We start from the raw sequence: 26584 nt of genomic DNA, 5'->3' as shown, positions 1-26584 counted from the left end.
ACATAGTTCTGACGTCCAGCTTGCAAAACAAGGGCTGGTACCTACTTTCCTTTTTTTGTCGTGCTGTTTGGTGCGGTGTTGCAGTCCAGTTTTCGGGCAATGACCCTGAGCTCCAAGCACCCAGTGAAGCAGGTGGACTGTGGCGGGACAAAACCTTACTGACCAGGGGCTGCCTGGTTTGAGGTGGGCGGTAGCTGTCCAGTGAGATGCGATGACCTCTCCCACCGACAAAGACAACCCATGGCGCCCAATCTCTAGGCCAATTGAGCTTGACTTATAACCCGTAACTGCTGCCTGCTGTGTTCTTTTAGTCGCTGTGAAGCGACTATGGAGTGACCTCTCCACGGCGCATGCCTGGGCGGATGTATGGAGGTTGTGAGTTGCCCAAGAGTCAAAACCCCCCTCTCGGCCTTCCTGGTAGGGTCCTACGAGTGCAGAGCATGACGTTTGGCACCGGTATGGCTGCAGGAACTGCCGGAAACATGCCAAAGGTGACACATGGCCGCCTTCGGGGTTCCGCTCCGGATTTTCTGTTAGGGTTTACTCCCTTAACCTTGGTCTCTCCCGAGATGCCCACAAGGCAGTGGGGTTGTTAGGGCCCCTGCTCAGAGATAGGTGGGAGGAGGTGGAGGGGAAGGGGTGCGGAGGGAGAGCTGGGAAGGAGGCTGCAGGGGGGGTAGGGGAGAGAGTGCAGGGGAAAGGGGTGCGAGGGAAAGATGGCGCGAGGGGCGGGGGGGGGGAGGAAGGGGTTGCAGGTAATAAAACATAATCAGCTCCCACCATCGCTGCCGAGAAAGCTCACCGCGTTCTCCGGGAGTGGACGTCAGCTTCGAGCACCAGTACCAGAAGGAATTCGCCAACATTGCGCTGCAGATGCGCTTCGAGCTGGACACTGCCCGCGGGCGCTTTGAAGCTGTGGCAGAGGAGCTGTTCCGCGATGGAGTCAACTGAAGGACTTTACAGCAACCATATCAAGAGCAATATGGAAAGAAAATCACCTACTTACAATGCCTCATTGACGAATTAGCAGTTAGCACAGGGAAGATGAAAAATTTCAAGTAATGTGAATGTGTTTTGCCACATATCTTAATCCCATTTTCTGACTAACAATGGCTGTCTACAGTGACTGATTGTTTCTATTATGGATTTAACAGTCATTTCTCCTGCCAGCAAGTAACCTACAGTGGTAATAAGATTCTTTGTCCATTGCCTGGCTTTGTGAACTAATAAACATTTGGTGCAAGTTGTCAGTTATTTGCAAATCAAGCACAACTGTGTACCACATCAAACTCTGCCATATGCAATGTTTATTAAATCCCATGGAGAATTTTTTTTCAAAAAGATCTCAAACATACTTCAATCAGCACTCGCAAGTTCACCTCCAAGCCACAAACCATCCTGTCTTGGACCTATAATTGTTGTTCCTCGACTGTTACTTCGGTCAAAAATCCAGAACTCCCTTCCCAATAGAACTGTGGGTGTAACAACACCATATGGACTGCAGTGGTTCAAGGTGGCTACTCACCACCACCTGCTCAAGAGCAATTAAGGATGGGCAACAAATGCTGGCCTTGCCAGCAACGCTCACATCCCATGAACAAATGAAAAAAAAAATCACAAGAATTCTTCACAATTTCTAAAAATATAAAAAAAAAACTCTAAATTGCTACGTTTTAAGAATCAAAGTTTAATCCACTAGTAATACTGCCTCTACTGTACCAGAGCCTTTAGAATATACAGGTGAAGTCCTTGAATGTGCCCATGGATTTCCAGCATTAGCACAAGCACTTAGCTACTTAATTACTGCAGGGCTTTGCGGACTCAAGTACATTTTAATCAAAGTCAATTGGCTAAAATACACCAAGGTAAAAGGTTGAACAGGTTTTTTCCCCTTTATTTTTCTCAGCACTTCTCCTGACCTAGGTACCAAAGTAGCTATCTAAATACTGTATAAAACAATCAACTCCAAAATAATCATTTATGAATGAACTAAGTTGTACTATCAAATTTACAAACGGAAAGAATCATCATGCGACTCGCAAGACTAACATGCAACACTTAATTCAACACGTCCTATTTCACATTGGAAAATGGGCCTGAAACACAAGTGTATAACAACTACAGTTTAATGAAAACTCCCACAGTGGACCTATTGAACATTAAACACTTCAAAAATAAGAGCTGCAGATGCAATTCCTCTTGTGCAAAAAGTGATAAATTCTAAAAATGAGATAAGCTACGAATACAATTTTCACCTTTTGAAGAAGAGTCTACCTAGCCGCGAACAAACAAAGCACAACGGAATCCTATAAGAATATATTTTTATCTGGCACAACCATAGGATATCAGCTCTCAATTATATTGAACTAAGCATTACACCATACAAAATTACATGTAGACATTCGTTTTAGAACAATTTAAAAAAGTGAAATTATTCTGCCACACAAAGTAACAAAAGAAGAGTACAAGAATAGATTAGCAGCTAACATAAAAGGGAACTCAAGAGTCTTTCGTAAACACAAACAGTAAAAGAGTAGCCAAAAGGTGGGGTTGATTGGGGACTAAAAAGATCTCCTTGTGTAGGCAGAGAACATGGCTGAGGTACTAATTGAACACTTTGCATGGCATCACTAGAGAAGAGGACACTGCCAATGTAGCAGTGAAGGAGGAGGCAGTATCAATATTGGATACAAGGTATTTAAAAAGGTTAGCAGTCCTCAAAGTAGAAATGTCACCCAGTTTGGATTGGATGCTTCCTAGGTTACTAAGGGAAGGGGGAAAATTTCAGAGGCTCTGGTTACAATCTGCAAATGTTAGAGATAAACCTGGCAACTACAGGCCAGTCAGCTTAATGTCGGTGGTAGCAAAACTTTGAGACACAAAAATGCAGAACAAAGTTAATTGGCATTTCGTAAAGCGTGGGCTAATAAATGAAAGTTAGCACCTAGTTGTTAAAGGCAAACCGTGTTTGACTAACTTAATTGAGTTATTTGATGAAGTAATGGAGAAGGCGGATAACAGTAGTGTGGTGGACTTTCCTACTCCAGGACTTGAGCACAAAAATCTACACTGACACTCCAGGGCAGTATTTAGGGAGTGCTGCACGCGGAGGTGCTACCTTCTGGATGAAACGTTAAACCGGTCTTCCCCCTCAGGGGGAGGTAAAATTATCCCATGGCATCATTTTGAAGAGCAGGGGAGTTATCCCCAGCGTCCTGGCCAGTATTCATCCCTCAATCAACATTACAAAAAATAAATCTGCTCATTATCACACTGCTGTTTGTGGGACCCTGCTGTGCACAAATTGGCTGCCAAGTTTCCTACGTTATAACAGTGACTACATTGGCTTTAGGCACTTTGGGATGTCCGGTGGTTGTGAAAGGCACTATATAAATGCAAGTCTTTCATTTAGTGGCAAAGCCTGAAGTTACAAATGACAGTTTGGATTTTCAGAACCTCAAGCAGGAGGGTTTCCACCGAGAGGGCATTTCTCAGTACAGAGTGGCATAACTCCTTCAGCTCTTTTCTGACTACTATAAAACTGGGTTCAAGTTATACCCTCCAGCTCACTATATACAATATATAAGGTTTGAAAATTCAGCTGTACAATGCTGGCCTACTAATCCTATGCAGGAGTCCTAAAAACAAAGTATCTAAAGTTTTCCAATTTGTTCAAACTGATTTAAATTGGACATAAAGATAATAGAAGGTGGAGTGAATAGAAAAATGACAATTCACTTTTCTCACTACACATATAAAATCATGTTGTAACTCCCTTCGAGCCATATAATGCACGGCCAAGCATATTTATTACTGGCTTAATACTTCTCAATTCAGTTCCATATCCACCTCCCCACAACTTCACCAGTACATTCTTTCTAATCATCAATCAAGTGTTAGACCACAACTTCTTGCCTGAACGATAAACAAAACTGTAGGTCTTCTACCGAATTGTAATTTATGCTTAGCAGATCAACTTTGAGCAGTGTCCAGCTACATTCAAGTATCCAGAAAAATATAATATTTTGCAAACAGATTATGCTGAAGACTCAGAAAGCAAAGCAAGTTGCACACTGCAGAAGGTAAAAATCCTTTAACAGAATAAAAGCAAGGGTTCTTCTAGGAATAACCCAAGAAGAAAGTGAACATACATATCTTCATATCTGCTTATTGACACCTCTAAACATCTCTAAAGCACAAGTGGTTAAATTCTGTTCAGAGCACACAAAGATTCCAATGCTTGAATGTGTGCCAGAAGTATGAGATTTCATGAATTTCTCACCTTACTGTCAACATTATCCTTCAGAAACTAGTCACCACTGTACTTTGGCTGGCTCTGGCAAATTCATCATGTGATACACACTCCTGTTAATTATAGGGAAACAAAGATTACAGATAACAAGCAGCAGGTACTCAAAGGCTAAAGACCAGTAGACAAATAACAATGTTTTTCTTCCCTTTTAGAATTCAAATATTTCAGGCAATTTCAAGGTCAAACAGAAGTCATATTCAAGTGACTTAAAATTTGAAAACATAATGGTGCAATTACCATAGAATGTTACTACCAGAAAGCCATTCAGCCCACTGCACCTGCACTAGCTCACGAAGAGCCACCTTCCCCTTGTCCTCCCTATATCTTTTTCAAGGAACTGTTGCTGTTGTTGTGTAGATCAGTGCAATCATTTAGTTATCTTTAGCTACATGTTTCTTTTATGCAAAGTTAAAACCATATTGAGTAACTGCATTCCTAATACTGTAACCAAAGTAAGTAAACTGAAAACCTGAACCACCTGTCCTTAACACAAGAAACACTGTATACTAAAAATAAACAGCCCCAGCACCAGTTTGATGTTGGCGTGACAATTTTAATCACTGGTTGTTGCACCACAGTAATTACCTAAAATTCTACACTGCTCTTTTTGGGAGTAGTTCCATTCCCCTTGCCATTAGCAAATTTAAATTCAATATGCTGCAAACTAAAATGCTGCGTGTTGTTACAACCGAAGCAGGAGCAGTGCACTGTTTTCCCTAGTACCACTTCTCCACAGGTCACAACATATATTTAAATGCGTACGCAGTTACCGTTACAGGTCATAGTCTATTTTTACCCCAGAATAAAATACACTAACCAGGTTTCTTAAACAACAAAATTATCAGATTATAAAACAAAGCATCAACACAGATTGAAATATGACAGTTCCCTTTATACCTTAGAGAGACACACACACATTAACTAAAAAAAGAGATTTCCTCTTTAGAGCTGTTACACAAAATAACACAAAGAATACTTTGGCCAAATATTTGCTAATTCTTGAAGAAAAAAGATATGGAAATATGTCAGTTGTCCCTTTTTGGTTTGTTGTCCCAAATACGCGCAGCTATCACTGGGGTCTTTCTAGGACAGGTCTTTTCAGGCGGCGCTGGAGATTAGTTTGGAAGGCTTTCCAAGAGAAATGAGGCAACAGGGGTTTCTGGAAAGGCTTTTCAGGAGAAATGCAGCATCGGTTTGTCTATTTCTTACACTTGATTCTCAGGACGTTCTCAAAAGAGATGGAAAAAGGTGCTAACGGTGACGACTCTCTTGGTTGGTTTTCTCCAACTGCCTTCAGAACAGTTCTCACCCCAACACACTGTCCAAAGTGAAACCAAAAACAATATCTCCAGAGTCAAGCCTCCTGTAAATCTTGACCTGTCACCCCTCTGTAAACATCCCCCCCACACCACCAAGTCAAAAAGCCCCTGCTGGGTGGACAGGTGACTTCCAGTAAATGTTTTCAAACAAGACCTCTGTGTCCTTTCAATGACCCCAGTGAAAAAACATCCACGGAATCCTTTGCAGTTTTCCCAAATAAAACAATATCCATAATTTTAAAATACACAAGTCCTCAAAAAAAAACTTAAAAATACAGAAGCACCGTGATACCAATGTACAAATTTGTACTTTAAATTGATGGTTGTTTCAGGAAGAAAAATTAGATCAGTCTCAAGTGACCAGAGTGAATTCATTAATTACAACAAAAATAAATTAGAATGGTAGGTGTAACCAAAGATAGATTACGAAGGATCAAAATCCTGATCTTCAACCAAAACTCACTGCAAGCAGCAAATTACCAAACTATTACAATTTCTCCAGCTTCACTGAAACAGAGTAACCCCAAATCTACTGACTGAACAAACTATTTGATAGATCTTAAATTAGATGAACAGGTACAACTTGTATACTTAAACAACCTTGTATATACTCAGATGACTAAAGTGAAAAATATTTTAGGTGTGACAGCATGCCAAAGCACAGGTGCTCCCATTGATTCTGTACCAACATAAGCTCAGCCTTCATTTCTCTTTTATTTTAAACAGCTTCTTCAGGTATTTCAAAAGGAAAAAAGTAAAGCGAGTGTTGGTCCTCGAGAGAGTGAGAATGGGGAGTTAATAGTAGATAATAAGGAAATGGCAGATGAAATGTGCAAATATTTTGCTTGTGTCTTCATTATAGAAGATATAGAAAACATTCCAGTATTGGCTGTAAATCAGGAGGTGGAAGAGAGGAAATTGGCGAAATTACAATCACCAGGGAAGCGGTGACGAGCAAACTGATGGAGCTGTGGGCTGACAAGTCTCCGGGTCCTGATGGGCTTCATCCTAGGGTCTTAAAAGAGGTGGCTAATGAGGTAGTAGATGCATTGGTGTTAAATTTTCAAAATTCACTAGATTCTGGAAAGGTTCCATCAGACTGGAAAGTAGCAAATGTACCCCCCCCCCCCCCCCCCCCCATTCAAGAAAGGGGGAAGAGGCAGAAAACAGGTAACTATAGGCCAGTTAGCTTGACGTCTATCGTGGGGGAGGTGTTAGAATCGATTAAAAGGAGGCAATAGCTGGGCACTTAAGAAAAACTCAAGGTAAACGGGATTAGTCAGCATGGTTTTGTGAAAGGGAAATCATGTTTAACCAATTTATTGGAAATCTTTGAAGGAGTAACATGCGCTGTTGATAAAGGGGAGCCCATTGACGTACTGTACTTGGATTTCCAGAAGGCATTTAACAAGGTGCCACATAAAAGGTTATTGCACAAAGTAGGAGCTCATGGTGTAGGGGGCAACCTATTAGCATGGACAGAAGACTGGCTGACTGGCAGAAAACAAAGAGTATGCATAAATAGGTCCTTTTCCGAGCGGCAGGATGTGACGAGTAGAGTTCCGCAGGAGTCTGTGCTGGGGCCTCAACTTTTTACAATTTCGATCAATGACTTAGAGAGGAGCAGTGGCATGGTAGCTAAATTTGCAGATGACGCAAAAATAGGTAGGAAAGTATGTCGTGAAGAGGACATAAGCAGGTTGCAGAACAATATAGATAGGTTGAGTAAGTGGGCAAAAACCTGGAAGATGGAGCATAATATAGAAAAATGTGAAGTTGTTCACTTTGGCATGAAGAATAAAAAAAGCAGAGTATTACTTAAACGGAGAACAAATGCAGAATTCCAAGGTGCAGAGGGATCTGGGTGTTCGAGTGCATGAGTCACAAAAAGTTAGTATGCAGGTGCAGCAAGTAAGAAAGGCGGCAAATAGAATGCTATCTTTTATTACGAGAGGAATTGAAAATAAAAGTAAGGATGTGATGCTTCAGTTATACAGGGCATTGGTGAGACCACATCTCGAATACTGTGTGCAGTTTTGGTCTCCTTATTTAAGGAAGGATGTGAATGCATTGGAGGCGGTTCAGAGGAGGTTTACTAGATTGATACCTGGTATGAACAGGTTGTCTTATGAGGAAAGGTTGGACAGACTGGGCTTGTTTTCACTGGAGTTCAGAAGAGTGAAGGGAGATTTGATTGAAGTATAGAAGATCCTGAACAGTCTTGACAAGGTGGATGTGGAAAGGATGTTTCCTCTTGTGGGTGAGTCCAGAATTAGGGGGCACTGTTTTTAAAATTAGTGAGTCGCCCTTTTAGGGCAGAGATGAGGAGAAATTTTTTTCTCTGAGGGTTATGCAACTTTGGAACTCTCTGCCTCAGAAGGTGGTGGAGGCAGGGTCATTGAATATTTTTTAAGGCGGAGGTAGATTGATTCCCTTACCTAACAAGAATCCAAGGTTATTAGGGAGAGATGGGAGCGTAGAATTCAAGACACAACAGATCAGCCATGATCTTACTGAATGGCGGAGGAGGCTAGAGGGACCGAATGGCCTACTTCCGCTCCTAATTCGTATGCGTGTATGTATTTCGCATTACAGAAGCAAGCTTTTGGATATACTAAGTAAAACTTTCACAATTTTAAACCAGATAGGTTAGACAATTTGTACTATGCTTCACACATACTGGACTTGTGAAAATTTCCAGAATACAAAGTGCTATGAAATATGAAGTAGCAACTTTCCCCACATAATAGCTAAAAGTTACAAACTAATAAAGAGCTGAAGACTCAAAATTTTAGAATATGTAACATAAGCATATACTGCTATTAAAGTCACTTGGTCTCAAAGCAGCTGACAAATACCACAAGGTATAGGAGGACAGTGTAGGCTGTGAAATTCATTTGACTGTGCATGCCAAGTTTCACCTCAAATGTTTTCAAACACATACAGATTATACATGTTGCAACTCGTTAGGTATTTCCAAGCAATACAAAACTCATCCAAATGTTAGTGTATAACTCAGCAACAATTACTCAAATCTTAAAATTTTATACCATCTTACATGATCAATCTGACGCTAACTCAAGTGAAAGTCAGTGATAAATTTACACTATACACTTTTCCATTGTTCAAACACAACCCTTGTCCTCATGCACTACCCCAGTTTCCTTTAGCTGGAACCACTACTCCTAAATGATTCCATAGCTAAAAGAGAAAGCAAATAGTTCTGTTGATATAGTTCTAACTGAATACTTAACACTAATTTATAGGGCTGGATTTTATCCAGCCTACGGAGACTGGCTAGGAGGTGGGGGAGCAAACAGAATGGCATGGGGTGGCGTCTGGTGGCGTGACCGATGATGTCCTGCCCCCATGTCATTTTGTCTGCGGCGGGCACTGTGGCAGACAGCAAGTCTGCTGGGAGGCCAAATAAGCCACTTATGTAGCCCATTAAGGACCACCCCCACTGGTATTCAGCCAACATTGATGGTGCCCACCACCACATGGAAACACCGCGAGGTAAAACCAGGCAGCCTCCTAGCAAGCTCAACCAGTGGCCTCCAATTCAGCCGCTCTGTGGCCAGCGGAAAGGGCCCCCCCCACTCCCGCATCTTGGCAAGCCTGACCCCATTCACCTGTCTCCTGCATGGCTGCTGCTCCAGACCTCCTGCAGGACCAGCAGTGACCACCACTCCTAGCCCTCCGATTGGCCAGCAGTTATGGGGTGGGATCTTGTACCTTAAAAATGGGACGGCATCCCTGATGGCGGGCAGTTAATTGCTTGCCCACTTGAATTCGGCCAGGGGTCCAAGAAAGGGCCAAGGCAGGGTTGTGCCCCTCCGCACTGCCTTTCAGCCTGTCACCAAAATAAAATCCAGTGCAGGAGGTCATGAAAATCTGGATCGCTAACAGTCAGTTCTTTTATTTAAAAAAAAGAATGGCATGAACAGCAAGAGTACTATATGTCTGCCATCAACGTACTCTATTTGTAGAAGTGCCTCATTAAACCTTGGGATGTTATAAGAGTCACTGTTTGTAACTACATTCCAAGCTGGTAATTTCCAGATAAAAGTTCAAAGATACTACCATTCCCCCTGTACACTTACCGATGGAAATCTGTACTACATGGAGACATTCGGGAAAATGTAACCATTTAAAATATCTACGACTTGTTAAAATGCCATTTTTTTGCAAACTAAATACTGCACTCAAATCAAACCAATAACCCACAGCCAAAGACTTGCAGGCGATAGGTAAATTGGCCATTGTAAATTGCCCCTAGTGTAGGTAGGTGGTAGGGAATATGGGATTACTGCAGGGTTAGTATAAATGGGTGGTTCTTGGTCGGCACAGACTCGGTGGGCCGAAGGGCCTGTTTCAGTGCTGTATCTCTAATTTTAAAAAAAACATTTTGATGTTGCAAGAGATACAGTGTATCCTTGTGTACTGTATCCTTGAATACAGTGTATTTAATGCACAGTGTACTGTATCCTTAGACACAGCGTATTTAATGCACAGAGGCATCCCAAAGTGTTTCATATAGATGTATAAGGCAAAATGGATGCCAAGCCAAAGAAATATTAGTAGGGCTGATGAAAAGCTTGGTCAAAAAGGTGGGATTTCAGGATGGTCTGAAGAGAAAAGATTGGTAGAGATACGAAGGTACAGCAGTTTCGGGTAGGACTGGGATGGCTGAAGACACAGCAGTTAATGGTACAACAATGAGAGGAAGGCATGCACAAGGACCCAAAGGCAGAACAATGGAGGGTGTTATAGGACTGGGGGAGGTTATCGAAATAGGGAGAGACAAGGCAATTAAAGGATTTAAACAAAACAATGAGAATTTTAAATTGGAAACTTTGATCAAAGCACAATGCTGATCAGGATGAATGGGCAGGTAAAATGGCATCCATAAACAGTGCTAACATTGGCTGCAAGTCATAACCAAAGCTGTCAACTAACAACAAATTGTTAAACTATATTAATCTATGATCAAAAAATTAGATGCAATTACACCATTCTCAGATTAAATCCCAATCACAGAACTGTTACAATGCAGGAGGCCATTCGGCCTATCATGTCCACACTAATTCTCTGAAAGAGCAATTCCCCCAGTCCCATTCCTCTGCCTTCTCCCTATAACCCTGTACATTCTTCCTTTTCATATAATTGTCTAATTCCTTTTTGAATGCTTCAATTGAACCTGCCTCACCACTTTCTAGGCAGCGCATTCCAGACATTAACCACTCACTGCATGAAAAAGTTTTTCCTCATGTCGCTTTTGCTTCTCTTACCAAATACTTTAAATCTGTGTCCTCTTGTTCTCGATCCTTTCACGAGTGGGGACAGTTTTTCTCTATCTACTCTACAAATCACCCCTCAGCCTTCACTTCTCCAAGGAAAACAGACCTAACTTCTCCAATCTATCTTCACAGCTGAAATTCCTCATTCCTGGAACCATTCTCGTGAATCTCTTCTGTACTCTCTCCAATGCCCTCACATCTTTCCATAAGTGCAGCGGCCAGAATTGGACGCAATACTCCAGCTGAAGCTGAACTAGTGTCTTATACAAGTTCAACATAAATTCCTTGCTCTTGTACTCTATGCCTCTACTAATGTCTAGTTTGAGATCACTGCACTCTTCCAATTCTGGTCTCTTGCACATCCCCTGTTTTATTCCCTCAAATATTGGAGGCAGTGTCTTTAGCTGGTGAAGACCCAAGCTCTAGAATTCCTTAAAGGAGAGGGGGTTTTACAACGTTCCTTAAAACCGTCCTCTTTGACAGAGCTTTTGGTCATCTACCCCACTATCATGTTATGTGGCTTTTTGCCAAATTTTGCCTGATAACACTCTGGTGAAGCGCTTTGGGACGTTTTACTCCATCAGACACTTTATAAGCAGTTGTTCGCTCATGCTTCAAATGTTATGCACACACTGATATACACAGAGAAGCAAAATTGCTCAACAGACTGCTGACATGCGGCATATCAGAACATATTATAAACGCATTATGTACCTAATTTTCAGTGGAACTGAGAAAACAAGTTTTTTTTTCAGAAAATCAGTATTTCCAAGTCAACATAGGTTATTTACACAAGAGTACAAAGTATTCTCCCAGGAAACAAGACACAAGGTGACACAAAGCTCTATACAGTTAACATACAAGTTTGGAATGGAATGCTACAGTCTAACTAATAAAAGTTGCCAAAAAGGAGATGAGGTAAAACACTGGTCATTATAATTTATTTCGCACAATAACAGACAGGCAGAAGAAACTTGGAAGAAAGAATTCTGTGAAATGAGAAACATATCCTTCCTCTGGAGTGATTTCTGAGACTTTCTTTAGAGGCCTATGCAAACCTAATTTTCACAACTTTCTTCACAAATTCCCAAATAATGAAAAAAACAGTAGTACCTTATCAAGCACAGGATACAAATCAAAAATAATATAGTCCAGTTAAATCTTTCTCAACAATAAAGCAAATGCATCAACTAGATAGGAAGTAATTAGTAAGTTTAAAAGCTGTTTCAAATAGAGTCATGGAGTAATTTACAGCACAGAAAGAGGCCATTTGGCCCATCCAGTCCACGTCAGCTCTCCTCAGAGCTATCCAGTCAGTCCTACTCCCCATAGCCCTGCAGGTCGATTTCTCTCAGGTGGCCATCCAACTTCCTCTTGAAGTCAGTGATTGTCTCCGCTTCCACCATCCTTGTGGGCCGAGTGTTCCAGGTCATTACCACCTGCTGCATAAAAACATGCTTCCTCATATTCCACCTGCATTTCTTGCCCAAAACTTTCATTGCGTCCCCTAGTCCTTGTACCATTTGTTTATGCGAACAGTTTTTCCTAATCTAACTTATCTAAGCCTGTCATAACCTTGTACACCTCTAGTAAATCTCCCTTCAATCTCCTTTGTTCTAAGGAGAACAAACCCAGCTTTCCAACCTAACCTTTTAAATAAAATCCCCCATCCTTGGAACCATTCTGGAAAATCCCCTCTGCACCCTCTCAAGGACTTTCACATCCTTCCTGAAGTGTGGTGACCAGAACTGGAAGCAATATTCCAGTTGGGGCATAACCAGAGCTTTATGAAGGTTCAGCATAACTTCCCTGCTTTTGTACGTTATGCCTCTATTTATGAAGCCCAAGATCCCACATGCTTTACTAATCACTCTTTCAATATGTCCTGCCATCTTCAAAGATTGATGCACATGCACCCCCAGGTCCTTCTGTTCCTACATACTCTTTAAAACTGTGCCATGAAGTATATATTGCCTCTCCCTATTCCATCTGCCAAATGCATCACCTCACACTTGTTAGTATAGAATTCTATCTGCCACTTGTTTGCCCACTCCACAAGCCTATCTGTGTCCTGCTGCAGGCGGTTCACATCATCCTCAGTTTTTGCCGCACCACCAAGTTTGATGTCATCAGCAAATTGAGATTCTGCTCTGTATTCCAAGATCCAAGTCATTTATAATCTCAATCTTGTGGAAACTATCCCAATTGTATTGTGGGGTGGATCACAAAGCACCTTAAACAGAAAAGGTTTGAGCAAGTACAGTTGCTTCAAGTTGCAACAATTTCTGTACATCATATTTACCTCATGGTTGGGGAGGTATACACAGACAAGCAATTCAAAGCCATTCACTGGCATGTATAAGTTGGCTGACCTGCCAAACCCATATTCTCTCCATCACAAACAGCTTACATCCAACTCTGATATCAACTGATCTTTGCCACACCCTCAACCCATCTGCTGCTGAAACTCTCACCCCTGGTTTTGTTACTTCCAACTTTTACTACTCGAATGCCCTCTTGGCCAGCCTCCCATCTTCTATCATCAAAGCTTCAGCTCATCCATAACTCTTGCCTGTATCTTGGCCTGCAACAAGTCCCACTCACCTATCACCTCTGTGTTCACAGACCTCCACTGGCTCCCAGTCTACAAATACTGTTACGACTGAGGCAGAAGGAATGCACTGTTAATTCAGTCCCACTTCTCCACAGGTCGCAACATATATTTAAATTTTACTGCTTACTAAAACCAGATACTCTATTTTTCCAGAACAAAGCACACTGACCAGAAACTGAACTGGATCAACCATATAGAAAGTGTGGCTACAAGAACAGATCAGAGGCTTGGAATTCTGCAGCGAGTAACTTGCCAACTGCCTCCCCAGAACCTGTCCATCATTTATAAGGCACAAGTCAGGAGTGTGATGGAATACTCACCACTTGCCTGGATGAGGGTAGCTCCAACACTCAAGAAGCTCGTCACGATCCAAGACAAAGAAGCCTGCTTGACTGGCACCCCATCCATCATCTTAAACATTCCCTCTCTCCACCACTAGCACACACTGGCAGCAGTGTGTACCTTCCACAGATGCACTGCAGCAACTCACCAAAGTTCCTTCGGCAGCACCTTCCAAACACATGGGAACGCCACCATCTACAAGTTCCCCTACAGTCATTCATGATCCTGACTTGGATATATAAAATCACTGTTCCTTCACTGTCACTGCATCAAAACCCTGGAACTCCCTCCCTAACTGCACTGTGGGTATACCTCCATGACATGGACTGCAGCAGTTCAAGAAAGCAGCGCAGCTCACCTCACCTTCGAGGGCAATTGGGGGATGGGCTATAAATGCTGGCCTTGCCAGCAACACAGACATTCCAAAAACAAATAAAAAATTTGTAGACTTGGTATGAGGACAATCTGAAACAGTCACACTCCATACACAAAATAGGAGCAAAATACTGCAGATGCTGGAACTCTGAAATGAGAACCGAAAGTGCTGGAAATACTCAGCAGGTCTGGCAGCATCTGTGTACAGCGAAACAGAGTTAATGTTTCAGGTCTGTGACCCTACAACTACTAAGCACTTCATTTGCATTATGTTCCATGACATATGTCATTTAATCTCTCCCCCTCTCTGTCCTATCACAGCCCTTCCTTCTTCTTGTTCTTCCCCCTCACCTCCCAACCCACTTTCACTTGCTCAAAGACTGTTATATTTCTAACTTTTGCCAGTTCTGATGTAGGGTCACAGACCTGAAACATTAACTCTTTCTTTCTACGCAGACGCTGCCAGACTTGCTGAGCATTCCCAACACTTTCCGTTCTCATGCCCCACACAGATACCTTATGCCATATTAGACGCATCTCATCTCTTCGCGCCCTTACCACAAAAATCCAGATAAGTCTACTTGACAATTTCCCACCAAGCGTTCATCAAGCTCATAGATGAGTTATGAAATGTATACTTGATTCCCCTGCACCCCCCCCACCCCCTCCCTCTACCCCTCCCCCTTGCATCCCCTCCTCCCACCGGCACCATCCTACACCTGTGTAGTGGCCCCAACAACCCCACTGCCTTGTGGGCGTCTCAGGAGAGACCAAGGCTAAGGGAGTAAACCCTAACAGAAAATCCGGAGCGGAACCCCGTAGGCGGTCATGTGTCACCTTTGGCATGTTTCCGGCAGTTCCTGCAGCCATACTGGTGCCAAACGTCGTGTCCTGCACTCCTTTGGACCCCACCAGAAAGGCCGAGAGGGGGGTTTTGACGACTGGGCAACTCTCAACCTCCATAAATTTGCCCAGGCATGCGCCATGGAGAGGTCACTCCATAGTTGCCTCACAGCGACTGAAACAACACGGAAGGCAGCAGTTACGGGTTATAAGTCCAGATAAATTGGCGTAGAAACTGGGCGCCACGGGTTGCCTTTGTCGGTGGGAGAGGTCATTGCACCTCACTGGACAGCTACCGCCCGCCTCAAACCGGGCAGCCCCCGGTCAATAAGGTTCTGTCCCGCCACAGTCTGCCTGCTTCAATGGGTGCTTGGAGCTCAGGGTCATTGCCCGAAAGGTGGACTGATACACCGCACCAAACAACATGAAAAAAGGAAAGAAGGTACCAGCCCTTCGCTTTGCAAGCTGGAACGTCAGAACTATGTGTCCTGGCCTGTCGGAAGACCTTACACAAATCAACGATTCTCGGAAGACCGCCATCATTAACAACGAGCTCAGTAGACTCAATGTGGACATTGCAGCACTTCAGGAGACTCGCCTCCCCGCGAGTGGCTCTCTAGCAGAGCAAGACTACACCTTCTTCTGGCAGGGCAGGGATCCTGAAGAACCAAGACAGCATGGAGTGGGCTTCGCCATCAGAAACTCCTTGCTCAGCATGATAGAGCCTCCCTCAAATGGCTCGGAACGCATACTGTCCATCCGACTGCTCACCACCTCTGGTCCAGTACATCTACTCAGCATCTATGCTCCAACACTCTGTTCCGCACCTGAAGCTAAAGACCAGTTCTATGAACAACTCCATAACATCATTAGCAGCATCCCCAACACCGAACACCTATTCCTGCTGGGGGACTTTAATGCCAGGGTTGGGGCCGACCATGACTCATGGCCCTCCTGCCTTGGGCGCTATGGCGTTGGAAGGATGAATGAGAACGGGCAGAGACTGCTTGAGTTGTGTACCTATCATAACCTCTGCATCACCAACTCGTTCTTTCACACTAAACCCTGTCACCAGGTTTCATGGAGGCACCCAAGATCACGTCGTTGGCACCAGCTAGACCTCATTGTCACAAGGCGAGCCGCCTTAAACAGTGTTCAAATCACACGCAGCTTCCACAGTGCGGACTGCGACACCGACCACTCCCTGGTGTGCAGCAAGGTTAGACTCAGACCAAAGAAGTTGCATCATTCCAAGCAGAAGGGCCACCCGCGCATCAACACGAGCAGAATTTCTCACCCACAGCTGTTACAAAAATTTCTAAATTCACTTGTAACAGCCCTTCAAAACACTCCCACAGGGGATGCTGAGACCAAGTGGGCCCACATCAGAGACGCCATCTATGAGTCAGCTTTGACCACCTACGGCAAAAGTGCGAAGAGAAATGCAGACTGGTTTCAATCTCATAATGAAGAGCTGGAACCTGTCATAGCCGCTAAGCGCATTGCACTTTTGAACTACAAGAAAGCCCCCAGCGATTTAACATCCGCAGCACTTAAAGCAGCCAGAAGTACTGCACAAAGAACAGCTAGGCGTTGCGCAAACGACTACTGGCAACACCTATGCAGTCATATTCAGCTGGCCTCAGACACCGGAAACATCAGAGGAATGTATGATGGCATGAAGAGAGCTCTTGGGCCAACCATCAAGAAGATCACCCCCCTCAAATCTAAATCGGGGGACATAATCACTGACCAACGCAAACAGATGGACCGCTGGGTTGAGCACTACCTAGAACTGTACTCCAGGGAGAATGCTGTCACTGAGACTGCCCTCAATGCAGCCCAGCCTCTACCAGTCATGGATGAGCTGGACATACAGCCAACCAAATCGGAACTCAGTGATGCCATTGATTCCCTAGCCAGCGGAAAAGCCCCTGGGAAGGACAGTATTACCCCTGAAATAATCAAGAGTGCCAAGCCTGCTATACTCTCAGCACTACATGAACTGCTATGCCTGTGCTGGGACGAGGGAGCAGTACCCCAGGACATGCGCGATGCCAACATCATCACCCTCTATAAAAACAAAGGTGACCGCGGTGACTGTAACAACTACCGTGGAATCTCCCTGCTCAGCATAGTGGGGAAAGTCTTTGCTCGAGTCGCTCTGAACAGGCTCCAGAAGCTGGCCGAGCGCGTCTACCCTGAGGCACAGTGTGGCTTTCGTGCAGAGAGATCGACTATTGACATGCTGTTCTCCCTTCGTCAGATACAGGAGAAATGCCGTGAACAACAGATGCCCCTCTACATTGCTTTCATTGATCTCACCAAAGCCTTTGACCTCGTCAGCAGACGTGGTCTCTTCAGACTACTAGAAAAGATCGGATGTCCACCAAAGCTACTAAGTATCATCACCTCATTCCATGACAATATGAAAGGCACAATTCAACATGGTGGCTCCTCATCAGAGCCCTTTCCTATCCTGAGTGGTGTGAAACAGGGCTGTGTTCTCGCACCCACACTTTTTGGGATTTTCTTTTCCCTGCTGCTTTCACATGCGTTCAAATCCTCTGAAGAAGGAATTTTCCTCCACACAAGATCAGGGGGCAGGTTGTTCAACCTTGCCCGTCTAAGAGCGAAGTCCAAAGTACGGAAAGTCCTCATCAGAGAACTCCTCTTTGCTGACGATGCTGCTTTAACATCTCACACTGAAGAATGCCTGCAGAGTCTCATCGACAGGTTTGCGTCTGCCTGCAATGAATTTGGCCTAACCATCAGCCTCAAGAAAACGAACATCATGGGGCAGGATGTCAGAAATGCTCCATCCATCAATATTGGCGACCACGCTCTGGAAGTGGTTCAAGAGTTCACCTACCTAGGCTCAACTATCACCAGTAACCTGTCTCTAGATGCAGAAATCAACAAGCGCATGGGTAAGGCTTCCACTGCTATGTTCAGACTGGCCAAGAGAGTGTGGGAAAATGGCGCACTGACACGGAACACAAAAGTCCGAGTGTATCAGGCCTGTGTCCTCAGCACCTTGCTCTACGGCAGCGAGGCCTGGACAACGTATGCCAGCCAAGAGCGACGTCTCAATTCATTCCATCTTCGCTGCCTTCGGAGAATACTTGGCATCAGGTGGCAGGACTATATCTCCAACACAGAAGTCCTTGAAGCGGCCAACATCCCCAGCTTATACACACTACTGAGTCAGCGGCGCTTGAGATGGCTTGGCCATGTGAGCCGCATGGAAGATGGCAGGATCCCCAAAGACACATTGTACAGCGAGCTCGCCACTGGTATCAGACCCACCGGCCGTCCATGTCTCCGTTATAAAGACGTCTGCAAACGCGACATGAAATCGTGTGACATTGATCACAAGTCGTGGGAGTCAGTTGCCAGCATTCGCCAGAGCTGGCGGGCAGCCATAAAGACAGGGCTAAATTGTGGCGAGTCGAAGAGACTTAGTAGTTGGCAGGAAAAAAGACAGAGGCGCAAGGGGAGAGCCAACTGTGCAACAGCCCCAACAAACAAATTTCTCTGCAGCACCTGTGGAAGAGCCTGTTACTCCAGAATTGGCCTTTATAGCCACTCCAGGCACTGCTTCACAAACCACTGACCACCTCCAGGCGCGTATCCATTGTCTCTCGAGATAAGGAGGCCCAAAAGAAAAGAAACTTGATTCACAACTCCATAAACAGGTAAAAAATGCCAGTTTGGATATTGACCAATATAATCCATACATACCACTACTACAGATGTAAAATTATGTCTGCCAAATACATAAATTATTCATTTTGCGCAAGAAAATTTAGTGACCAAGCAGTTTTCATCCAAGTCCATGAAAGCCATTAAAATATTTTAAAACGACAATGTGAAAGTTACGATGTATCCTTTAGGTGTCGTCCATTTAACCTGGTTGATCAGATTTCTTAAGTCAATACCTAAGTTACGAAATCACAAGTTTAGATTCCTCTCGAGATATTTTCATTCACTGACCTTCGCAACAACCTCAATGCATCAAATATATGGTGGAAAAAAAACTCGGAACAGACACCAGACTTGTAAATGACATGAAGCCAATCGGAGAGGGGAAGGAGGAGGATGAGAAAAAAAGGGGTTATAACGCGTGACGTCTGTGTAAATGTGTCAACTTGTTAAGTGCTTCACAACAGAAAAAGCTGACTACATTGGGCTGTAAACGGCAGACGACCTGCGACCTGTTCGAATACAACTGGGCACCCTGACCGTTAATAAGGACGAGATGGCGATGCCCGCAGCGCCCAAAGGCAGCCCGGCTGGGCACAGTGAAGATCGAGTGGCAGCTGGAGCTGGACGGATGGGTCACTGATGCCCTGACCTACCAATGCTGCAGGTGTCACCCGCGATTTGATGGGCGTGGCGCGCGACTGCAGACAATGGAAGAGGAGCTCCCGCGCACCCACACTGACTGTTGCGATACACCGAGCACGAGCAGTGCCAGCCTGTCCGTCATCCGGGACGTGAGGGAGCTCGCTCCGGCTCAGCTCGAAGCATCAAGTACCAGCCTCCGGGGGCGGAGGACACATAGCCTCGATCCTCCCGGGCGGCCCCGCACATACATCCACCCGCCTGCCCCCGGAGAGCTCCCTCCCCCCGCAGAGCCCCCTCACCTCTTGGCTCATCCTTCCCACACCGAGCTGTCAGCCGGCCGTGCAGCAGCACATCCTCGCGTCTCGCTGACTGACTCCGGAGATGGCGAGAAGAAGGAGTGGCGAGATCGGTAGCCCCCCCACTGTCGCGTCACTCGCAGGCCGGCCTCACTCTACTTTTGACCGTTACTCTTTCCGGAACAACCGCACCGCCGCCATCTTAACGCTGCTGACGTTTTTTTTAAATGTTGTCACGGCGACGACGTTGCTCATTGGCTGAGGCTGACGGGCAGGTCTTGCTCGTGATGGACGCGGCGTCAGTGGGCCCCGCCCATCCGCCCTGCAGAGCGTGTGGGGGCGCGCTGCTTGGGGGTTTGAGAGCCTAAGGCACATGAGCAAACACTGGGGGGGCAGGGGGTATCTGTGACCTGTGTTAGTGCCTGAAGCAAAGGAAGTGCATTCCCTTACCCCCATTAAAAGTCCACCTTTTGAATATCAGGGATCCTGTATTATTTCAGAGAGTGCTTACACACTTGCCAACCCTCAGCTTTGCAACCAATGTGGATCAGCCTGTTGGTGTGTGCAAGAAGAAATAATACCTTTTTGATTGGATTGAAGGTTGTCAGCACCAACCAATCAACCCTCATACAAGAGGGCAGTGAAAGGCTCTCAGAACAACCAATTATCATATGTTACTTTCCTTTGCTGCACAGGAATTTGAACCATAAAAGTTTTAAGATGAGCTGTTGGTTTTGTAGTTGTAGGTGTGATTGTACAGTGGTTAAAACACATGACATGCATTACAGAACTGCAGCTTTTTATTTCCCTCAAGAACTTCCTGGGAAATTGTCACTTGTTGGCTTACGTGGAGATTTATTTCCTTCAAGACTGATTTTTTCACTTCAGTTATGTATAGAAACATGAGAAGCTGGAGTTGCTCTTAGAGCTGAGAAAGTTAAAGGAAGATTTTACAGAGATGTTGAAAATTGTGAACAGTCATTGATAGAGTAAATCATGAGAAACTGTTGCCGGTGCCGTAAGGATTGATAAGCAGAGGATACAGATATATGGAAATTTGCAAAAGAATCAAAGACAAGATGAGATTTTTATGCAGTGAGTTAGGATCTGGAATGCACTGCCTGAAAAGGTGGTGGAAACAGATTTAATAATAACTTTCAATAATAAACTGCTCTATGATTCTGTAAGGAATTCACTTAGGACTGCATTTATAAAATCCCAACTGTCTAGCGTTTGGTCCACCATTCGCCACAACATTTCCACAGCTACTGATTTGCTCAACTGTACTCTCAACTCTGCCTTTGATGCCCAAGTCCTCAATAAAGGCTTTACTCTGTCTCACCCTGGCCGTTTCCCTGATACAACCCTCATCTCCGCTCCCTTAAGTCCAAGGGGCACAGGCTTGACAGAATATGGCGGATAACTGGTTTAGGCATCCAGATTTGGCTGGACCACATAAAGCACTATTGGATCCTGCTGCCATCTGCTAAAACTGTTCACTATTCCAGGATGATCCTGGAATGCAAAGATAATCCCCGGTTTCTTTTCTCTGCTCCAAACTGTCTTCTTAAACCCCTTTCCCCTGTCTCCTCCACCCTCACCTCCACCAATAAGTGTGAGGAGCTCATGGACTTCTTTGTCACTAAGATCAAGACCATCCGATCAGCTGCCTCTGCTGCTCCCCTTCCTCCACTTGCCCACCAGGCCAAACTTCCTCTAAACTTCCCTCTTGCCCTATTCCTGAACTTGCATCTTTCTCTAGTTTCTCTCCTATCTCCCCATCTGCCCTCATTGAGCTCAGCTTGTCCATGAGACCCAACTCTTGCTCCCTCAACATTAATTCCACTAAACTGCTGACCACCTATCTTTCACTCTGGTCCCCTTGTTAGCTGATATCGTTAACGTTTCTCTCTCTTCAGATGATGTCCCTTTCATTAAATCTGCCGTCATCACCTCCTCAAAAGATCAACCCTTGATCCTACAATTTTTCCAAACTACCATCCCAAATCCAACCTCACTTTTCTCTCCAAAGTCCTTGAACATGTTTTTGCCTCCAAAATCCATACCCATCTTTCCCAGAACTCCATGTTTGAATCCCTCCACTCAGCGATAAAGCTATCTTAAATCTAGTATTTTGTAATGAAGCAGGGTTAATTAGTAATGTCATAGTAAAAAATCCACTGAGAAATAGTGATCATAATACCATTGAATTCCATGTTAAATTTGAAAGTGACATACTCCAATCACAAACAAGAATCTTAAACAAAGCCAATTATGTAGGTATGAGGGGAGAACTGGCTAAGGTAAATTGGGTAAGTAAAAGGTATGGCAGTAAATGAACAGTGAGAAACCTTGAACAAAACAATTCAAAATGTTCAACAAAAATACATTCAATTGAAAAACAAAAACTCTGCAAGACCCATCCGTGGCTCGCTTAGGAAGTTAAAGATAGTATGAGATTAAAAGAAGAGGCTTACAATGTTGCAAAAAAAAGAGTAGCAAGTCTGAGGATTGGGAGTGTTTTAGAAACTAGCAAAGGGCCACCAAAAGTTGAAGATAAAGGAAAAAATAGAATATGCGAGTAAACTAGCCAGTAATATAAAAACAGATTGTAAGAGCTTTTCTAGGTATATAAAAATGAAGAGAGTAGCTAAAGTAAATATTGGTCCCTTAGAAGCAGAGACAGGAGAAATTATCCTGGAGAATGCAGAAACGGCAGGGGCATTGAACAAATATTTTGTGTCTGTCTTCAGAGTAGAAGACACAAGTTTCATACAACTTGATATCCTAGGGGCTAAAAAAAAGTGAGGAAATTAAGGAAATTAACATTAGCAGAGAAAAAGTATTGGAGAAACTTAAGGGACTAAAATCTGACAAATCCCCGGGACCTGGTGGCCTGCACCCTAGGGTTCTAAAAGAGATAGCTGCAGAGATAGTGGATAGACGAGCTATAATTTTCCAAAATTCCTTAGATTTGGGAACAGTCCCATCAGATTGGAAGTTAGGAAATGTAAAGCCACTTTTCAAGAAAGGAGGGAGAGAGAAAACAGGGAACTATAGGACAGTTAGCCTAACAACAGTTGTTGGGAAACTGCTGGAATCTATTATTAAGGAAGTCTTAACAATGCACTTAGAAAAGCACAGTATGATTAGAACAAGTCAACATGTTTTACTAAAGGGAAATCCTGTTTGACAAATTTATTAGAGTTTTTGAGGATATAACTAGTAGGGTAGATAAAGGAGAACCAGTCTTTGTAGTATACCTGGATTTCCAAAAGGCATTCGATAAGGTGCCACACAAAAGATTAATAGGCAAAATAAGGGCTCATGGAGTTGGTGGTAATATATTAGCATGGAGAGATGATTGGTTAATGGACAGGAAGCAAAGAGTGGGCATAAATGGGGCATTTTCAAGTTGGAAGGCAGCGAATTGTGGAGTGCCGCAAGGTTCAGTGCTGGGGCCTCAGTTATATTAATGACTTAGATGAAGAGACAGAGAATAATGTATTTAAGTTTGCTGATGATACAGAGGTAGGTGGAAAGGTAAGCTGTGAGGAGGGCACAGAGAGGCTGCAAAGAGATGTAGCCAGGTTAAGTGAGTGGGCAACAAGATGGCAGATAGAGTATAATGTAGGGAAGTGCGAAATTATTCACTTTGGTCATAAGAATAGAAAAGCAGAATCTTTTTTAAAAGGTGTGAAATTTATAAGTGTTGATGATTTGATTTCAGGGAGATTTGGATAAGTTGAGTGAGTGGGCAAATGCATGGCAAATGCAGTATAATGTGGATAAATGTGAGGTTATCCACTTTGGTAGCAAAAACAGGAAGGCAGATTATTATCTGAACGGCTATAAACTGAGAGAGGGAAATATGCAACGAGACCTGGGTGTTCTCGTACACAATTTGCTGAAGGTAAGCATGCAGGTGCAACAGGCAGTAAAAAAGGCAAATGGTATGTTGGCCTTCATAGTGAGAGGATTCGAGTACAGGAGCAGGGATGTCTTGCTGCAATTATACAGGGCCTTGGTGAGGGCACACCTGGAATATTGTGTGCAGTTTTGATCTTCTTATCTGAGGAAGGATGTTCTTGCTATAGAGGGAGTGCAGCGAAAGTTTACCAGACTGATTCCTGGAATGGCAGGACTGACTTATGAGGAGAGATTGAGTCGGTTAGGATTATATTCGCTGGAGTTCAGAAGAGTGAGGGTGATCTCATAGAAACCTATAAAATTCTAACAGGACTTGACAGGGTAGATACAGAACAGATGTTCCCGATGGTGGGGGAGTCCAGAACCAGGGGTCATAGTCTAAGGATAGGGGGTAAACCTTTCAGGACTGAGTTGAGGAGCAATATCTTCACCCAGAGAGTGGTGAGCCTGTGAAATTCGCTACTACAGAAAGCAGTTGAGGCAAAAACATTGTATCTTTTCAAGAAGGAGTTAGATATAGTTCTTGGGGCGAACGGGATCAAATGATATGAGGGGGGAAAGTGGGAACAGGTTACTGAGTTGGATGATCATAATAAATGGCGGTGCAGGCTCGAAGGGCTGAATGGCCTACTCCTGCTCTATTTTCAATGTTCAGAGACTTGGGTGTGCTTGTACAAGGAATGCAGAAAGTTGGCATGCAGGTATAGCAAGCAATTAGGATGTCAAATGGCATGTTGGCCTTTACTACAAGGGGATTGGAGTTCAGGAATAAAGAAGTTTTGGTCACTTGCATTGTAGGCGGTACAGCGAAGGTTCACTAAATTGGTCCCTGGATGAGGGGGCTGTTCTTTGATGAGAGACTGAGTAAATTGGGCCTATACTGTCTGGAGTTCAGAAGAATGAGAGGCGATCCCATTGAAACATACAAGATTTTGAAGGGGCTGGATAGGGTATACACTGAGAGATTGTTTCCGCTGATCAATAAATCTAAAACACAGGGGCACAGTCTCAGGATAATGGCCTGAACATTTAGGACTGAGATTAGGAGAAATTACTTTACTCAATTGGTTGTGAATCTTTGTAAATCTCTACCCCAGAGGGTTGTGGATGCTCCATCATTGAATACATTTAAGGCTGGGATAGATAGATTTTTATTCTTGCAGGGAATCAAGGGACATGGGGAGCAGGCAGGAAAGTGGAAATGAAACCTAAGATCAACCATGATCGTATTGAATGGTGGAGCAGGCTCGATGGGCCATATGGTCTACTCCTGCTCCTATTTCTTGCGTTCCTTTGTTTCCGTCCCTACCACAATACTGAAACAGCTCTTATCAAAGTTACAAATGACATCCTATGTGACTGACAAAGTTAAACTATCCCTCTTTTGTGATTGCTATGGAGAGTGTGCCGGCACAAGATTTTAACCCTGTGCCTGCCACTTTTTATGGGTTCAAGTCCCACTCCAGAACCTGAGCATAAAAATCAAGACTGACAGTCCAGTGCAGTACTGAGGGAGTGCTGCATTGTTGGATGAGATGTTAAACCGAGGCCCTGCCTGCCCTCTCAGGTGGATGAAAAATGATCCCATGGCACTATTTTGAAGATGATCGGGGAGTATCCCTGGTTTCATGGTCAATATTTGTCCCTCAATCAACAGCACAAAACAGATTATCTGGTCATTATCACATTGCTGTTTGTGGGAGCCTACTGTGTGCAAATTGGCTGCCATGTTTCCTATATTACAACTGTCACCACACTTCAAAAATATTTCATTGGCTGTAAAACGTTTTGGACACCCAGTGACCATGAAAGGCGCCTATTTAAATGCAAGTCTTTTCTTTTTTTAAGTCGCTCCTTAAAACCTACCTCTTTGACCAAGCCTTTGGCCATCTGCCCGGATAATGCTTATATGGCTCAGTGTCAACTTTCTTTTATAATATTCCTGTACAGCACCTTGGTAGGTTTTATTACATTAAAGGTGCTATATAAATATAAGTTGTTGTTATACAAGGAAGACATGTCATGCTGTGAATGCATTAACTGTCTCCATTTGTACTTGTAGAATTGCCAGTCTGTAAGTAAAATAGGTAGTGGGTGACGTGATGATGAATGTACTACTGAGAGGTGGAGTATTGCCCTCTTTATGGATGAGTTGTTCCCTCCATTATGTTTGGTAATGTTGAAAACTGAAGAAAGAACCTGCACCTGCATATTTGAGCAGTCAACATCCATGGGAAAATATGGCATTATCAATAATCATTTGAAAGATGGCTTTTATTTCCAGTCCTGGAAAGTACATGATATTGACAGAGACAGATGAGCAAGATAGGTCAAAATTACAGTTGGTGTTGACATTGATGAGAACTTAATAAATTTACACTATTTTAATCTCCCTGCTAATTTAACAGAGGTTTTACTTCTTGTCTCAATAGTAGTGCCCTTGCCTTTGAATCAGAAGACCCTGGGTTCAAACTCCACAAATGAGAACTGAACACATAATCTAGACTGACACTTCAGAGAAGTACTGGGGGTGTGCTGTACTATTGGAGGGGCTGTCATTCAGTTAAACCAAAATCTCATCTGTCCCCTCAATTGTACATAAAAGATCAAATGGCACTAATCAAATAAGAGAAATGGATTTGTCCTGGTCAACATCTATCTCTCTATAAAACTAAAAACAGATTTCTAGTCATTTAACACATTGCTGCTTTTTGGACCTTGCTGTACAAATTAATGCTACATTTTCCTTACATTACAAAAGTGCAGTTTAAAAGTATTCCATTGGCTGTGTAGAAATCATGAAATACACTATATAAATGTAGTAAAATGAAAGCAAAATACTGCAGATGTTGGAAATCTACAGTCTTGCTAACTGAACATTGAGTTCAATAACTTCAGAGCAT

At 43.7% G+C, this 26584-nt stretch overlaps 1 protein-coding gene across 1 annotated transcript in view; it reads right to left on the bottom strand.

Moving 5' to 3' along the window:
* Positions 1-19989, bottom strand: part of LOC137380684 (sorting nexin-13-like) — an 89872-nt gene extending 69883 nt beyond the window's left edge. Inside the window, exon 1 of the mRNA XM_068052914.1 lies at positions 19755-19989. Coding sequence (XP_067909015.1) covers positions 19755-19766 — 12 coding nt within the window. The 5' untranslated portion in view covers positions 19767-19989. The remainder of the gene's footprint in view (positions 1-19754) is intronic.
* Between the last annotated feature and the right edge of the window lie 6595 nt (positions 19990-26584).

The sequence above is a fragment of the Heterodontus francisci genome, chromosome 2 (assembly GCF_036365525.1).
Source record: "Heterodontus francisci isolate sHetFra1 chromosome 2, sHetFra1.hap1, whole genome shotgun sequence".
Taxonomy (NCBI): domain Eukaryota; kingdom Metazoa; phylum Chordata; class Chondrichthyes; order Heterodontiformes; family Heterodontidae; genus Heterodontus; species Heterodontus francisci.
Note: the sequence above shows the minus strand (reverse complement) of the source record. Positions and strands in the feature narration are given on the sequence as shown.